Source organism: Lycorma delicatula, chromosome 3 (genome assembly GCF_047948215.1).
Source record: "Lycorma delicatula isolate Av1 chromosome 3, ASM4794821v1, whole genome shotgun sequence".
NCBI lineage: Eukaryota > Metazoa > Arthropoda > Insecta > Hemiptera > Fulgoridae > Lycorma > Lycorma delicatula.
The window spans coordinates 111,971,030-111,990,601 of NC_134457.1; the positions used below are offsets into that span (position 1 = coordinate 111,971,030).

Genomic DNA, 19,572 nt, shown 5'->3' on the forward strand with positions numbered 1-19,572 from the left:
AAATAAACAATGGAAAAAAGTTACTGATGTTTTAAAACCATTGAAATTTATCATACTGTTTCCTTTTTTTTGTACTTTAGATATTGTTTTATCAAAACAGATTAAAATAGGTTAAAGTCTGAATATCTGGAAAAAGATTATCTTGTCAAAGATTCGGTTTAGTTCTCTTTTTTTGGAAGGAATACCTCAGTCGTTTATAAAAAAATGTAAGACATGAAGTAATGATCTATAATATTACAAATTTCTTTTTCATATACTTTTTTGCATAATCTAAAATTTAATTTTTAGTAATAATTTAATTAAATAGGAATATTTTTTGACCCTTATTTAAGAAAACTGGTTCAAGGATTTTCTGATGAAATGATAGCCTTTATTTCATTTTCATTTTTTTTTTCTATCAGTCAATTTTTTCTTATTAATTTTTAAGTAAAAAGATATATTAAAACAGTAAAGATTGAGATGCAACAACCAAATTTCAAGGATTTCATTGTACTGTAGATAAAATCAATTCCCCTTTGTGACACATGAATGATCTTTGTTACATGATGAAATAAAACAATGAAGACCATTTACACAACCCAATTATAGAATGTTTTTTGGGACTGCAAACAACAATTTTGTGTGTTGTGATATGGAGTTAATGTTACACTCCACTCTTAGTGGGAGAATTTTCATAAATAGCAGTAATTCTTAATGATTAAAATAATATCCATTATATTATTAAAGAATACCAGTACTTGAATTGGTAGGTTATCTTGACAACTCACACCCATGATGGCGAATAAATGAAATATCTCAAAAAAAAAATTTTGATTTTGTCATAACAAAATGGAGTTTTTATTTGTTACTGTACTGTATGGTATCTAAGCATATTTTACTTTTGAAAGATAGGTTAGTTGTACATTAATCATAATTTTTTTCTTGTCTCTAAATTGTTACTGGTTTTTTATACAGAATTTGATGAATGCACCCTATTAGACCACGGCTGTGAACATCATTGTATTAATACTTTAGGAGGTTATGAATGCGCTTGTAAAATTGGATACGAGTTGCACTCTGACAGTAAACACTGTGAAGGTATGCTTTGATGTAAAATTATTTTTTTTATTTATGTAGTAGTTTTTAAGTAATATCTTGACCCATACATGAATCAGTAGCTTTTAAGAATTATTGAAACTCAATGGGCTTATGGACAGACTTAGAATAAGTTTAATAAATTTATAAATAAAAGAAGTTTTATGAACCATAAAAATCTTAATATAAATAAAAGTCATTGTGTGTGTGTGTGTGTGTGTGTGTGTGTGTGTGTGTGTGTTTTCTCATATTCTAAACCACAGGACCAATTTCAACAATCATTACTTACTAAATGTGCAAAAATATTGTAGGTGTTAGACACACCTGCTGCAACTGCTGTGGGAGAGATGAGGGCAAGAAACTTTAAAACATTACAAAAGGCTAAAAATCTGAAACATTTAGGAATATTCTAGAATATTTTCAAACAATATTGCATTTTGGAATTTTTTAGAACTTCCTAAAAATTTCTAGAATATTTTGGAGCATTCTAGATCATTCTCAAATATTTTGAGCATTATTGCTAAAACATCATGTTGGTTGAATCTGAGGACCAACAAGAATGTCTTCCTTAAGAAAAGCAAGCACATTCTAACACATTAAGGGTACCAAAACACCTCTTTATATGTGCTCCAGGAGAGTCCGGATGAGGCCTACAGCGAAGGCAAAAACTGAGTTAATGAATCACCGATACAAATGTCTACAGTAGCATTTACATTGGTGGCATCCCAATGAGACCAGGCTTATTACTATGAGATGTAAAAAGTCAGAGGGCGATAGATGACTCCCGTTAAAGCCCAACCGGGCTAGGAACGTGTGGGGGTCGTGTGTGGCAACCAGAACGTCGCTAGGTAGGTGTCTTCCCCTAAGGGGTTGTGATGTGCTCCAGGAGGAAAGATAAAAAATGTTGTTTACAGGCAAGCATTAGATTAGTTGTTGCACCCTAGAACTCTATTGAACTGTAGTTTAAAAGTTGTGTTTTTTTAATGAATATTGTATGTCTGTACAGTTGCATTAGTTATTTGTATATTGTACATTTGTATGTGTATGTATGTATGTATCTATGTATATTTGTATATTATGTATGGCTATCTATAGCCTCTTTCTTGATCACTGCAGAATTAATTAAATTAAATTGTACACATTTATATAGTTGCTTAAGTTATTTGTATGTAGTATATTTGTATACATTTGTGTTATTGCATTAGCTGTTGTACTCTAATTATTGTATTGTATATTGTTTGAAAGTTTAAAATACAAATTTTTTCTTCAAACTCTTTGCATTTTCAAGCTATGCTGTAATAGAGTAATAAACAGGCTAGATTTGAAAGGTTATTTTTAACAAGAAGGAATGCAAAGGAGATTTATGATTCTTGTGGAAAGTTAGTGACAGTTTTTGTAAAAAAGAAATTTATGGGTATATGGAAAAATTATGACCCTGAACAATACCAGATCTATAACTAGTTATTAATAAATAAATAAAAATAGTCAATAAATAAAAATAAAATAAAATTAGTAACTATTAAAATGTCTCATTTCTACTTATAAAGCATGGACATGAATTTAGAGTTTTGATTCAATCGACGTGATAATGCGAGGGTATAGGTTATATTAAATTTCAGTAATAATCATTATGATGATAAAAATGAAACTTGAAGTATAATATGTATCTTTATTAAGAGTATAAATTTACACATTAAGGTTATAAAATTTATAAACAACATAATTCTCAATGACAGTTTTGCAACACCTATATAATCTCAGGGAATAGCATCGTAGGATCCTGGAAATCCAAAGTAGTGAACTAAGGTAAAGAACCAGTAGCCAAAGTCAGTGTTCAATGAAATGGTTCATTTAAGGTAGCACAGTCTCACTGCATACAGTTTGTTAGTAATCAAAATATTCTGTTCCACTTAAGAAAAGAGATTAGTCGCAGAAAGATTTCTTTAAAAAATTTTACCCATGAAACTTTTTTAAAAACTCGTTAATAATAAACTTTACCTACCAAAACTTATTTAATTGTTAGTACATACTTTATAGCATTATATTATAAAAAAATATCAGTGTAGGATGAGTTGCCTCATAATTAACTTCCTACATAGGATTTCACATAATTTACTTGTTAATATATATTATGAGGCAACCAGAGCCTCAGAAATTTATTTCCATCTAAGAAGATGGAAATAAATTTCTGAAAGCACTAGACGTGTATTACTACTGATAATTGTTGGTAAGCGGTTTTATAGATTATAATTATAATTCTATCTATTATACATACAAAAGGGCCATTTTAACAAAATTAATAAATACTTTTCTTGTTGTATTCCTAATGTTAGCTCATTACATTGTTAAAAATTTTAATTATTTTTTCATTGAGTCAATGGTTGCTGATTTTAATTAATTTTAACATTGCTACATAAATTTGTTTTAGTTATGAAATCAGTAGAATATATGTTGTAGGCTATATTTCTGCAAAAAAATTATTTATTTATTTTATGAAAATATTGTTTTTCTTCCAATTTTCTCCTAATACAAGTGTCAGGAAAAGAATTGTTAATACTAATAAAAATAAGTTTATGTGTGTTATGTTTATTTGATCCTTTATTTATTTGAGAAAACTTTAAATGTAAATGTTATTTGAATAGTTGTTAGACAAAATTTCCAGCAACGTTTTTGTTTTCTGTTATGACTGACAGGATGTTGTTGTAATATACTTCAATTTTAACCAAAAAAATGAATTTTTTGTTAGTGGAGATGCACTTCTGATATAAAAAGCAACTGTTACTGCTTTTGCTAAATTTAAATAATAATTAAATGTAAGTTTCTTACAGACAAAGGAATTGAATTGCCTTAGTGAGAGTTATCTTGATAATAGGAGAGGATTTGAAGAGACAGAGTTAATACTTTATTAATGTATCCTCACCAGAAAAAATTATATCTTTATTATTTGCTTCTTCTATTTCAGATTAAAAAACAAAGAAATATATTGAAATTATACAAATTATTAATTTTATTCAATTTTTAAATATTTTTTTACAGATGCATGTGGAGGTGTATTTGATGCTGCAAATGGTACAATTACCAGTCCATCTTTCCCTGAATTATATCCAGCAAATAAAAACTGTATTTGGGAAATACTTGCACCACCTCAATATCAGATAACACTAAACTTCACACACTTTGACCTCGAGGGAAATAATGTAAGTGTCATCTAAGCTGAATTATAATAAAATTTTAAGTAATCCAGCATGTTAAATCAGCATCCATTTTTACAGTTTAAAAATGTAAACTTATATATTTTTCACTATTAAGTAAGATAGAACTAATTGTTCATTACTTTATTTACTATTTGCTTACGTTAAGTAACCAATTTATATTTTTTTAAGTAATTATAATAAAACATTATATTAACATCATAAAAAAATGCTTGAATGTGTATTTTACCTTCATTTTTGAAGGAAAATATATTTTTTTTATAAGAAAGCTTATTCTTCCTTTTACATATTTAGTAGGAACAGAAATAGAAATCTGTTAACAAATAGTTTAAATAGCTACTTTCTTCTTGAGATAGTTGCCTTTTGAAGATGTTTTTGGTCTTTTTCTGATTCAGACTACCTCTGCTGAGAAATGGCATTAGTTAAGCTCCTAATCAGTGTATTTTTACGGAAGGGCACTCATATTCAAGTAAAATTAAATATACCTTTATTTGAATTTGTGTTTGAGTCTTAAAAGTATTACAAAATGACATATTTTTGCAATCCCCTATAATTTGCATTATTTTAAAATTACTACAAAACTTTTGTTACTACCATCAGTAAAAAATTTAAAAAAGGTATTCAGAAATGGTAAATTTTGATAGAATGATTTCTCTAAAAATCCATTGCTCTATGATTGAAACATCTATCATGCATCATTGATATACAAGGATGCATTTTCAAGTTGGTTGTGCTTGATGATGAGAAAAATATTTCTTCTAAACAATCAGAACATAAAATAGTTATGTTCATAGAGTATATTTAACTTAGTCAATTTAAACAGATATCCACTTGGAAATTCCTGTTTTTGATATATTCCATATCATTGCTTAAAATCAGTATTATTCCGGCGAAGTTTTAATCAAAAACTTGGTATAATCATTAATAAGTTGGTCAAGGTAACAACAGTAATCAAAGTTTAAAAGTGGATATTTGCCAAGATTTAATTAAGCTTATTTTTCATTAACTGATCTGTTATCATTAGGAGTTAGGACTGCTTTTAAACTTTACTTAATTAGATTTGTAAGAATGTATCACATTTCAAGTTTACGACTTGCTTTGTGTAAGGTTAATATTTGAAAAAATATTCTATTTTCTTCAGTAAAAAAATATGAAGCATCTCTCCAGCTATTACAAAATACAAACATTTTTTTTGTCCTTTCAAAGTAAATTCCAATCTTGAAAGCTTGTTCCTAAAAGTACATACTGTTTTTTTTTTCTTTTTCCATAATTTCCACTTATTCACCACTGTTTTTAGTGAAACATTTTCTTGAACAATGGAAATTAACAAGGCTTTGGTGTGGTACAGGCCTGATTATTTATGGGAATGAGAACTGCCGTACTGTGTGCTTAGATTTCATATATATATATATTGATTAGACAAAAATAGAAGGCTATAATGTGATCTTTTGGTTTGTGACAAACCATAAGAATAGCAAATGGCAAGGTCTTTAATGTGTTTTTAGTATACCTCTTAAATAGACTGTACAATTAGTGCATATCATCTGATTAGACCAGGCCTTATCTTGGTCACTTGTTTTATGGCTTAAGTATAAAACTGGTAGACAAAATAAAATTTTTTTAATGTTTCACTAAGTGTGATACAATTTCTTTAATTGCTTTTTTTGCATGCATTACAGATCTGTAAATACAATTTTTCTATCACTCTTATTTTTGAATAAATTACCCGTCAAAAAAAATTAAGGGAAAATATCATTAAAATCTGTAAAATTTATACTTTTTCATGGCCATACCTGTGTTAGAATGGTTTTGCTGATGCTTATCTTTTATAAGTAGCCTCAGGCACATTTCGAATTAATGTCCAACAGTAATTGGCTAGCATGTTAGTATTCCATTTCCCTTTATAACGGCTTTCCATCGAAATCTCTTGTTGGAAATGTTCACCGTGTTTGTCACTTACGTCTCCGAGGTACTCCGGGAAAAAATCCAGATGTGAATGGAGGAAATGTATTTTCAAAGACATATTACTAGCTCTGTATGAAGTAAGATGTTGGTTAACAATATCGTGGTAATTGTCAGATTTATGTTTGCAAGACACTTTTTGCAAACGTCTTTAAATGAACCCCAAGCTGCACTTTCTACATTATTTAACATTAAGACATTTACATCATCTTTGACCAACTTTCTTATTTGAGGACCAACAAATATTCCTTCTTTAATTTTTCCTTCACTTAACATTCAGAAATTTCTGCCTGAAAAACTGGGACTATCCTTCTTAATTGCTTTTACAAAATGTTTCATTAGTCCTAGCTTGATATGGAGAGGGGGTAAAAATATTTTTTTGTGTTCAATTAAGGGCTCATGAATAATATTTTTTCATTTAGGGTTGAAGTTGTCTCGTTTCTTCCACTCTTTGGTAACATGATGTTTATCCTTAACTCGGCTGTCCCATTCGCAAAGAAAATACATTTACTTAGTATAACCTAACTGCATGCCTAACAAAATAACTATAACTTTCAAATCACCACATATGTTCCAGCTATGTTTTTTATAATTTATTTTTTCAAGAACGTTTTTCATCACATCGTATGTCTCTTTCAAATTAATACCATAAGCAATTGGTATCGAAGGATATTTGTTACTGTTGTGAAGTAGAACCACTTTTAAACTATACTTGAATGAATCTATGAAAAGGTGCCAGTCCTCAGGTTTATGAACTTGTCCTAAGTGCAACATAAGCTCATAAATATTTGTGCAATATTCCAAGTTATTTTCATCAATAAAGTATTGAGAAAGTTCTTTTTGTCGGTTTTGAAAGCCCAAAATTTTTGTATTTTTTGTAAGTAAATTTCAACCTTGCAGTCTTGATCCTAACAGTTCAGTTTGATTTTTTGATAAATTTAAATCTCTAACCAAGTCATTTAATTCTTCTTGTGATATAAGATGTAGCTTATTTGAAGATAATTCAAAATCAAAACATTGTTGTTTTCTTCAGTACTGCCAGATTCTTCATTGCTGCTTTTGAAACATACATTCACAGGTGGCTTAGGAACTGGAATAATTTCACTGTGAGATACAGGCCTGATTGCAGATTGCAATGAAGGATATTTTACAGTATGTTTAGATTTTTTAGAAATTCCAGACACACTTGTTAAACAAAAGTAACCATTGGTAGCGTGATCCATTGTTTCACACCAAACCATAGGAACACCAATAGTGTTCCTATATAGAACAATTAGTGCATACTATTTGAGGAGCCCACGCCTTATGTTGATCACCAATTTTACATTGAAAGTACAAATGATATGCTTTTTTAATTAAAGGTTTAGTTTTTTTTTCTATTTGATTTTACGGTAAACTCACCACATAACAAAAGGAATCCACATCATTTACACAATTTCAGGGCATTATGACATTGCACTGTTAACAAACTCAGCAATAAGACTGAACAAAATTAATTCATTCCTAAATCCAGTGCTTAATACAAACTACACAGCTGTGTTTTCAGCAACATGTTTTGACCTATACAGACATGATTAATCTTTTCTATGAAGGCTCACTCTTCAGTATTAGATATGATGTCATAATATGCGACTATGATATGATTTAATTCTTTGTCTAGTATTTCTTATTTATAGCTTATAAATTATGTTAACAAAGTTAAACAATAAAAATGACCTAACAAGATACAAAATAGAAGCTTAAAATGTTAACTATATGTTGAAAAATGAAAACAATTCTTAAATTAAAATTTAAAAATTTTTCAGAGTTGGTGGTTAATAAAACGATTCTGAGTTCATATTTGTTTTGAGCATCAAAAAACAGATTAAAATCATGTATCACATGTTAGGAAACAAAAATTATGTTATCAGTGTAATTAATTGAGTTTGATTAAAGGTGTCATTACACAACAAAACTGCCTACATCATTTAAAATATAATATTTTTCTCTGCTTTCAAAGTTATTTATGTAACTTCACTTCACTGAAATTATCTTCTTAAACTAAGTGAAGAATTACTGTGAAAATTAGCAATAAAGCAAATCAATTTATTAATGTTTTGAATGTAGTCATGATCAAAATCATTCATGGATGTTTTCTTCAGAAAGAGTATGTTGTAATAATATGTGTCATAATTATGTTATTGTTAATTATTTTGCATTGCTTACCCATTTATAATGGTTGCCATTAATAAAGAACATTAAATTACAAGTTTACCAATTAACTAATGATATAATATACAATACATAACTGACCAGCTGATATACAAATAATTTTCAAAACTCAAATTTTGAAAGTAAAATAAAACAAAATGGTGTTAGAAGTACTCTGATTTTAGAATTTTGATATTAAAGGCATATTAAATTCATATGTCCCATGTTATGAAAAAAATTACGTTTATTATTGTTACTTTATTAATATATCACTAAACATTTATCATATGAATATTTGACAGAGAATATGTATATTTATATATGATTTTTTTAAATTTTGTTTCAGGTGTTCCAGGTGAGTGTGCATATTATAATTATTTAGATTGAGAGTTCTATTTTGTAAGTTGTACTGTTGTTAGTTTGTAAATTATTCATTCTACTCTCATTAAACTTCTTTGGTGGTAAGCATAGTTGATATATAAATCTCTGTACAATTTTTTAAGTAAAGTAAAAATACATACATTTTTCAGTTTTATTGTCTAGAATTTCTAGCCTTAAAGTGAAAAATCTTAGTATTACACATTGAAGAATGTATTTTTAGAAAAAATGCACACTAATGTCAACTGAGTTACAATTGCTATTCTCATATATAGATAAGCCATCACTTACTTTTGATCTATGAAATCACATTCTAAATTATTTTATTTTATATTACCTTTTGAAATGGTAACTAAAAAAATCTTATAAATAAAACATTTTTAATAACTTGCTTCAAAATGTTTTAAGTTGTCCTTGTGACTAACACCAGTGACTGATGCTGCTGTTCACTCTGGCATCAAGGTTGAAACAAATTATTAAAGACATATCTATAAAATATGTGTATAAATATTTTTATTAGTTTCCATTGTCAACTGTCATGGACATAAAAATAATAAATTTTATTTTATTTAATATCATACTTACAAACCAACACCAACTGTTGATCATAACACCAACTGTAGTTTAGTTGGTGTTGTCATATTGTTTTTGATATCATGAGATTTGAATTGTGAGATTCAGTATTACTTGAATGCTAATAAAACATCAAAATTATTTTAGTTTTTGTATTTATTTATGAGGATTGTTTAAATAAACTACCCTTTTGTCAAGAGGTTTTTTTTTAAATATTAGCTTCAAGTTAAAGTCAGAGAAACAAAGTTATAGAAATTTGCTGAACCATTAACAATATCCAATACCTAAAAACAAAAAAAAAAAACTTGTACTTAAAATTGCTTTGTAACTCTTGTTCCATCTTGCTGAATTGAACATTACCATTCAAATCCCTAATAAGATCAAATAATTGTAATCTAATAATTAATTGATAATTAATTACTTTTATACTGTTGTCTTGACAAAACATCTTGTTGATAATTTTCTGATATATATACTTAATATAAAAAATAAATTAAAATATTCATAAAAATGAATAGATTATTCACAAAAAACATCACCATTCCTTAAAAAATTAAAAAATAAATTAATCCATTCCTTTATGATTAAAAAATAAATTAAAATATTCATAAAAATGAATAGATTATTCACAAAAAACATCACCATTCCTTAAACTCCAAATCCCTTTGTTCTAATTATTTACATATTCTCTGAAATGGAATTGTCACTTAAGGGTCAGTCAAGTATAATGCAAACTTTTGTTACCATTTTTATTCCACTATGTTCTACCTCTAACTTTCACTGAAAGTTTTTCCCCTTTTCTTCTCTAGACTATTATTCTGCTTTATCTGGTGTTTTTTTTGGATAGTGAGTAATAATAATTTGAATGGGTTATTACAAATGCTAAATTTATGTTGAATATTTCCCAGAAGCAGAAGTAATTTTTTAATATTTATCTGTCAAGATTTTTGATGTAGATATTCACAAATATTTACACTTCTAGGCAAGATGGGAATTTTATTCCTTACAAACTAATGAGTTTATAAAACTCATAATATAAAATATTCAGGAAATAACGTTCTGAATAATAAAATGTAGTACATATAAAATACTAGTGATATTAATGTGATAACAATATTTAATTTCTTAATATTTTAGAAAGAAAAAATGGATTTCTTAGATATATATTTTTATGCTGAATTATGATAAAAATACTACATTGAACTAATGTTGAAATTGTTTAAATTACTGAGAATAAAGAAATTGACAGTGATGTTTAGCTTTTAAAAAAATCTTTAATCTACTTGATCCTTTAATTGATATACTCAAACTCTCAGGTTTATATTTTTAATTGTAATGAAATGAATGAATTAATTAAATGAATTCATCAGTAACATATTTCATGGGAAAAATTATTATAATAATTAAAAAAAAAAGAAGAAAATAAGTAGTATTTTCTATAATTTTGGTGTAAGATAGAATTTTAAAATGCAGATTGGGATCTGTTGTATTGTGAATGCTTCAGCAAGAATGTGAATATGACAGTGTCGAAGTACATAGCAAGATGAGTGCTGACGTCCTTCGCAGGCATGGTGTGTTTTGTGGCTCTCGTCTGCCTCCTTTAGTCACCTCAGAAGGCAACGCTTTAAGAATTGAATTCAGTTCTGATAACTCTGTTCAAAAGTCGGGATTTGCTGCAGTTTTTTTCACAGGTATTCCCATCATAATATTAGTTTTTTATTCAGTATATTTTTAAGGAAATTATTTCACATATTATAAATGAATATATTCAGAGATATTTCTAGATTTGTGTTGAGGAGGTTTATATTTAATATCTTAAAGCCAGAGAAAAATATCTAAACCTTTAGTAAATATTTTTAATTTAATAACCTAGATAGTGAGTATACAACTACATCAATTGTTGTTGGCATAAAGCAGGTTCCAAACATCTGGTTGCTAAAAACTCTGAATATTACGCGGAAACCCTTTACGATGTAAACAGTTTTATTTTAATAATTTATTTAAATGACTGCTTAACAAGTTTTTTGTGATAATGCATATTTTATAAAATTATTCAATGATACACAAAGACTTATGTACAGAAAATTTCCTTTTAAAACAAAATATTTTCACCCGAGTTTGGTTAAAATTCAAACTGGTTTTTGTAATGATATGTTTATTTATGATATGTTTCAGGCATCTTCATCAGCTAAAAATTGTTACAAAAGTGACAAAATTATAATAAGTGTTGAAATTTTGTTTTTATTTTGTGTAATTCACAAATGAAAGTTATTGTGATTATATAAATTCAAAATACTTTTAAAAAATTAATAATATTTTATTGAGTTCATACTTAGTATGAACAATGAATAAAAACCTGGTTTCTCTCAGATTACAATAAGGTTTTTGTATTATTTTAAATAAATTTATTTTAAAATCAACACTTATGGACTGTACAACACATACTAAATCAATAAAAAATTTATTAGAGTAGAATTTTTGGTATAAATTTACACAGTAGTCGACTTATACATTTCAGAGCTAAAATATTATTGTATGAGTACATTACCTTCAGTAATATGAATCCAAAAATAATAATTCAACAATTCTGGTTGAATAGTTTATAATTCATTTGGATAGTAATGCAATTATAGGGATGGCATGGGGTGTTTATAAAAATATAATCCTGTCTTAGATGGTTCTATAGTTACTGGAAGAAAAGCAGAATACATAATTATTAAAGCTGGTAACAATAAAATCAGTGATTGTTAATCTGTTTATTCTGTGATAGGTAAAAAATGTTTATAAAGAAGAAGCTTAACATAAAATAAAAACTAGGACAGCCTCAGGCAAAGCTTAAAACTTTCACTATAAAAAATCTAGTTGATTTTAACATTTTTCATTCCCAGTTTCTTGATGAATTTTGGGAAGGATAACTGCCTGCTACCTGGAAGAAATTTCCAAGATAAGTGTAGGATATAACTATTTTTCTTATTCTGTAATTCTTTCTATGAGAAGATTTAGGTTCTGTGGAACTTTCCAAGTATTCTTAATTTATTCTGATAAGACACTGCTGATAAGTCTGCTTATAACTCATTTAGTGGCTGTACAAAAATTTATTGTGGCTATGAAGGCAGACAGACACACCTTTGGTATTTTTCTTCTATTAAATTTAAAAGAAAAATGAATTGACTACTATTCAGTAATAATGTAGATCAGGAAACTAATATGTTTTGCAGTAGATGTTTATTTAAGTATTGAAAAATGAATAATAATATAGTAATTAATTATTTGAAGAAAATTAATTTTAATTTTGCAGATATGGATGAGTGTGCAACAAACAATGGAGGTTGCCAACATGAATGTCGTAACACTATTGGATCATATACGTGTTCATGTCACAATGGTTTTACACTTCATGATAATGGTCATGATTGTAAAGAAGGAGGTTGTAAATATGAATTAACAGCTCCTGTAGGAACAGTTTCTAGTCCTAATTATCCAGACTATTACCCCAGCCGTAAAGACTGTGTGTGGCATTTTACAACAACACCAGGTCATCGAATTAAACTGGTTAGTAAATTTTAAACATACTAAAAATTGCATGCATCTGTTATGTTAATTTATTCCATTAACATTAGAAATTTCATTCAACTTCAATTCCTTTTTGTATTATAAAACTAATTTGTTAGAATTTATAACTGCCAGAAATTACTCATTTCATTTGTGATTTGTTACTTATCAACTGCTATCATCTCGTAGAAATTGTAATTCCAATATATTCGGAATATAAGTTGTATAAAATAGAATGACTGTAAAAATAGAATTAAAGTTATTTTAAGCATAAATTTTTTTATTATTTGTAATTAATTATCTCTAATCACCAGAGTAGAGAAAAAACAAGTTCCCTTTCCTTAAATACAACTTATTTTTAGCCAGATTTTTTATTCTGTGTACTCTGGGTTTATAAAAAATTATAAACAAACACTATTGTATTTATAGATATAAGTAACTGTAATATTCTTAAAAAAAATCATACATATTTTAGTATTAGTGTTTTGAAAAGTTTCTATAAAAATTGTAATTAAATTACAAGTTTTTTTTTTATATGTTTTTGCTGAATATGATCTTGTCTGAGTAAATAAGATTTTTTGGAAGATATAATGCCATTTAACATTAAAAAGTTGTTTCCTATAAGTTATATACTTTCCAGCCTTTAACTTTTGCTTTTCAAGATTTTTTTAAAATTTACCCTGGATGATAAATTGCTACAAAAAAATGTTAGTAATTATTTATCAAGAGTTTGGTCTTTGTGAATAACTTAAGACATTCAGATTTTATTCCAAGTTGATCTTATTTTTTAGTAGTTAAATTTTTATAGGTGAACAGCATTTCATGCTCATGTTCAGGCTTTATAATATGCAAACATAACTACTTTATAACTGCTTAATGAAACATTGTAAATAAATAAATAACCAGAAATAAGATTACTGCACCTCAGAAATTCTGTTTGAATCACTCTCAGAAAATTTTACTTTTCTCAGAAAATCTTAAAACAATGTACCTTTTGGTTCACTGATCTATGTAATGGTTCTTCAATTAATTTCTAATTCAAAGTCATTAATAATGCTAAAAAAAAAAAAAAAAAAAAAACACTTTATTTTATGTTTATGAATGTACATGGAGAAAGAAAAAAAAGTAGATGAGTGCTGAAGCAAGTTCATTTCATGCTGTACAGTCCTCACTTAAAATTATTCTTTTGGCAGTATTGAATATTTAAATTATAAAAAAAATTTGGTAAAATACGTTTCATAAATTAATTTTATTAGTAAAATACATTTAATATTATTTATAGAACTACACATCATATTTTGAACAAATACATAAGTACATTTATTCAAATAAAATAAATATATACAAATATATGTGCATATTCATACCAGGTGGCTGAAAAGTAATTTATATCCCTTCGAACTTTTTTTTTTATAATTGTTATAACGGGATACAGTTTGCAGCATTCTTCCTTGTACCGATATGCTACATCAAAAAACATATATTTCACTCTTTTTGATTTTTGAGGGGTGAGGGGACTCAAAAATTTCAAATGGGGCCAATGGTCATTCAAATGTGGCCAACAATGTGTTTGTTTCAGATAGCTAGATCTACAGATGTATGCTCCCCTTAAAATACTTTGAATTAAGAGGTCAAACATAAAAAAGGTAAAAAAGATTATAAAAATCTAAATTAAAAAAAAAACTTAATTTAGATTAAAAAAAGTTTAACTTGTCTTAGAAACTTAATTTTGTTTTTTAACTATGTTAAAAAACCATAATCTGCAAAAAAACTCGGGTAAAAAAACAATGCTTTTTCAATTCAAAAAATCTGATGTGGACATCATATGCTTGTACGTCTATTTATTAATTTATATATACATATTTTGTTCTGCATTTCATTTAAACTTATTTCATTTGAAGTCTTTATTATTGGATTATTTGGTGAATAATCAAAAATGAAAAAGAAACAATCATACAAGAAAAAGAAAGATAACATGAAGAAATATATCTAAAAAAAACTAAAAGAAGATGAATATGAAGAGGAAGAAATTGTTAAGAACAAGGGAAGAATAAAAGAATTAAGAGAAGATGATAAAAATAAAGAGGAAGGAAATGTTAAAACCAATGAAAGAATAAAAAGATTAAGAGAGGATGAATACAAAAAGAGTGAAAATTTGAAAACTAGAGAATGTGTACACAAATTAAAATCAGAAGAATTATATCAAACCAAAGAGTGATTAAATGATTGGCGACAGAAAACAAATAAACAAAATGATGATCAACTCCGACTTAGGGAGAATATTGTCTGACAATATCAGAGGAATAATTAACTAAAAGATAAGAATTTTTTGCAGTTTATTAAAGATCGGGTACGTATATCTTGGTGCATATGTTGTTCTTGTGAGGGTCTATTTTTCAGTCACTTTGTAGTTAACTTTAATGTAAATAAAATTAAACAGAAATTCCAGAATAATTAAATAAAATTAAAGTATAAAATCCAAAAATAATACAATTCTAAATTATAATTTTCAATTAATATTAAATAATCAGATGTTTCACCAAATTATTACATATACACATAAATACAATAATGCCTATTAAATTACATATACAAATTTTTAAAAATACATAATATTTATTTCACTAATAAGTTGTGATTTTTTTTAATTGTTATTATTGAATAATTATTTATTTTAAACATTTTTTTTTACAATCACAGGTTAATAATTAATTATTAATAAATCAATATATTTAAATTAAAAAAAAAGTTAAAAAAAGAAAAGGAGATAAAGTCTGATTTCAACCAATCTCTCCTTAAAAGTCTCCTTAAAAGATCAAAATATTTCATTAATTAAAATTTCATTTTGCTGTAACTCTGGAACCAGTGAAAATAAGTACCGGTTATGATATATCATTGAAAAGCTCTCAATGAGGGCTTATTACTGCAGTTAAGAAAACGTCCAAAATCCAAATTTTTTTTAATTTTTGGATCAACATCCTATGGCTATAGTTTTTGAGTTATGCAAGATACATGTACAAGATACATATGTATGTACAGACATCATGCCGAAGCTAGTCAAAATGGATTCACGGATGACCAAAATGGATATTTCTGTTGAAATCTGAAATCCGAAATATTTTGCAATCAGAATACTTCATTTAATTTGTACAAGGAATTAAAAAGAGTAAAATTAGTATTTTTATCTAGAGAAATAAAAACATACAAAGGAAGAGGTAATACATGGCATCCTATCATACAATTTCCAGGATCAGGAATAGCAAAATTTCAACACACTGGTAGTGCTTTAGATGATAAAATACTGGTCGACTCAGTACAAATGAAGTTATTGAGGAAGGAATATTAGCAGAGATTTCTTTTAATAATTAACAATCAGCAAGAGTGATTGCACAAAATAATAATTTTTCTAAGGTTGTCTGTGCAAAAAGTATTAAACGAACATAAATACCATCCATATACTAGATTCAGTTACTACAGGAACTTACTGAAGATGATTTTGGTAGGAGGATTGAATTCAGTGATATTTTGACACAGTGATTAACAAACAGTAAGAACTATTTCTTGCTTCAACATATTGTTCACTGACAAAGCACATTTACTTTATATGGGGCTGTAAAAGACATAATAGTAGGTACTGGTCCCAAGAAAACCCTCACTAATATTGTGAAAATCATACCCAGCATCCAGAATGGTTAAATAAATGTATGAGCTGGAATAATAGGTGACATACTCTTTGACCATTTGCCATTAATGGTAACTTAGATGGTGATATGTACTCTGTTTTGCTGATTGAGCAGACAATTCCAGCTTTCAACAATCAAATTGTTGTAGCTCACAGACCAAACGGACAACCTTTATTTATGAGAGATGTGCTTTTCTAGTTATGTGGTACTCCTCCGTACTATATTCACAATGTGAGAAATATGTTGAACTAGCAGTTTTCAAATCATTGGATAGGTCAACATAGTAGTATTGAACAGGTATTCAGTTATTTCTTAACAGGAATAACTTTATTAGGTGGTATTTTTAATCATAAGACTTTAACTAGAGATTGTAGGACTTTGGACTTTTTAAAAATAAACGATAGAATTAATTACACATGAAAAAGTAAATAAATTACAAACTGTTATTACTTAAATTAAATAAAATTCCTCAAGAATGTAAATTTAATTTAAAGAACTGTTTGAGAAATAAGTTAATTTTCAATAATTAATTTTTTCAATCTTTAGTTGATGTAATGACATTTGTGGTTGCTGTTTTGGTTTAAATAGTCAGAATTTAATTTTTTTTAATATTGTTTTGCTTGCCTCACAAACACCTTTAAAACAACATATCACAAGACCATATCTCCCATTTAAAGTTTTTGAGCTGCCCTGCCGCTGCCCCACCATGAAGGTCGAATACTCTAAATTGGGGCTTATAAGTTAGCCTCTTTTATTAGAGAAGATTTCCAAAGAGAGAATTGAGATACCTGAAACAACAAAAAAATTAAAGGGGCATCAACTGTAGTTCTAGCTATCTGAAACAAACACATTGCTGGCTGCCATTTTGGACTGGATGGTCAGAATTTAGTTTTAATTTTATCATTTTTCTCATCTCATAGAGCTCCTTAAAATTTCATCCTATTTGAAATTTTTGAGTTGCCTCCTCGCAGCTTAAAAATCAAAAGAGTGAAATATATGCTCATTAAAGTAGTCCCTCAGTACAAGGAAGAATGTTGCAAACTGCATCCAGTACCAATTATAAAAAAAAAACGTTAGATCGGGTCGTAAGTTACTTTTTAGCTGCTTGGTATATGTAAAAAAAATAAAATAAACTAAAAAAAATGGCATAATAAATTAATATAAAAGTAGAAAAAATAATATAAATATAGAATATACAAATAATATAAATATAGAACAAGGCTTTTAAAAATAATTCTTTCATTTTAAAGATCACCTATAAAAGAAAAAGTTCTGTGAGGCTTGATATGTTTGAAGGTACTCAAACAAACAACTACCTAAATACGTTTTAGCTAGATATATGTGAACAGTAGAAAGCATATTTCTGCTGTGGAGAAGTATAGCTTAGCTATTCGCCATAATGTTAGTAATTGAAAAAAATCCTAAACTCAATTTCCAACTCCAAAATCAGTAACCTAGAATTAATGAAAGAGTAGCACACTCCTTGTTCTGAGAGCAGTGTTTATCAGGTTTTGTAGCCAACATCATGGATTTCATGACAGGAATTCCTCCTTGCAGCTCATTGAAAAAAAGTAGAAAATTATCTGTAACTAGAATCAGAACACTTAGAACAGACATTTTTTTTGAAAGATAAGAGCTTCTTTGGCATATTTTCATTTAAAAAAGAAATGTTTTATTTTGTCAGTGCTGTGGAGGAAACATGTAGCTTTTGGTGAGCACTTACAAAAAAATGGTATCACTGGGATTAAATTAACCATTCTCTGTTTCAACAGATAAAACATAGTATTAACTAGTAAATTTTAAACACATACTAATGAGTACACATCATCTAATATAAAGAATACATGACATTGGATAGCGAAAACCAGTAAAACTAACAGCAGAAACTATTTCATGACACACTCTGTTTTTCATGTTTGAAGGCTGTATTACTGGGCATCTCTTTTGAAAAAGTAAATGCAGCTAAATTTAAATTTCAAAGACCATTTGAATTCACATTAACTGAACTGTGCATTCTTTAATCAAGTATAACTACTTGATGTGCAAATTTTCTTATCCATCGAGATATCAGTTTTTTGTAAAAACATTAGTGAGTGAAATGGCATGGATGAAAACTCTTTAAGTGTCTGTCACACAAATCACCTCTGTAGCTCACTGATTTATGACAGCAGCCCATGAACAGTGAAGAAACTGTAATATGAAAAGGTATAAGCTGCATTGTAACTGATAAAACTAAATAATTACTCTCATTTCTAGAGAGTTTGTGTTTTTCATGAATAGCACAGTTACTGGAGTACAGGTAAAGAGATTTTTTGTAAGTTCATATTTTTAATTTTATTGTTTGGAAAATGGTTTAAAAAAGGAGTTAACAGAAGCATGTGAATTGCATTAATATAGATATAAAAATGTTTAAAAATGTAAAAAATAAAACTGTATATAGTATTATCCATTGGTACATAACATCTCTTTATACTAATATATATATAGCGGTTGATTAAATGATGTAATATCATGTGGGATTAAAGTAAGATAAGAAATATTTGTCTTACTTTTGAATTTTGTAATGAACTGGTGAATTATTTTTATTTTCACCTTTTTAAAAAGGGTTTTGTAAATTTTAAAATTGGTCATTAGATAAAAATGTGTGGAATAAGGGAATGCTGTAATCTGTGGGGTTCATTCTAATTGAAATTTTTTGGAATGTCATTACTGATTGGGATTATTTCTGTTAATTGAAACAGTGTTAAAAGACAAATTTGATTTAAGGTATGCAAAACATCTTTCAGCCATTAACTGTTGAAAGCAACATAAACATAAGCTACTCCCAAAAATGACTCAAGAATAGCAAGCATACTGCATCTTATGAAATGCATACATATATATATCTATATATATATGTTTTACCAAAATTAATCTTTTAAGATTCATATTATTCCTCTGTAGTGAGT

At 27.4% G+C, this 19,572-nt stretch overlaps 1 protein-coding gene across 1 annotated transcript in view; it reads left to right on the top strand.

Annotated features, from left to right (window-relative positions):
- tok (tolloid-like protein 1 tolkin) overlaps positions 1-19,572 on the top strand; it is a 200,120-nt gene that overhangs the window by 167,436 nt on the left and 13,112 nt on the right. Inside the window, exons 11-15 of the mRNA XM_075360396.1 lie at positions 955-1,077; positions 4,111-4,271; positions 8,785-8,793; positions 10,894-11,080; positions 12,688-12,941. Coding sequence (XP_075216511.1) covers positions 955-1,077; positions 4,111-4,271; positions 8,785-8,793; positions 10,894-11,080; positions 12,688-12,941 — 734 coding nt within the window. The remainder of the gene's footprint in view (positions 1-954; positions 1,078-4,110; positions 4,272-8,784; positions 8,794-10,893; positions 11,081-12,687; positions 12,942-19,572) is intronic.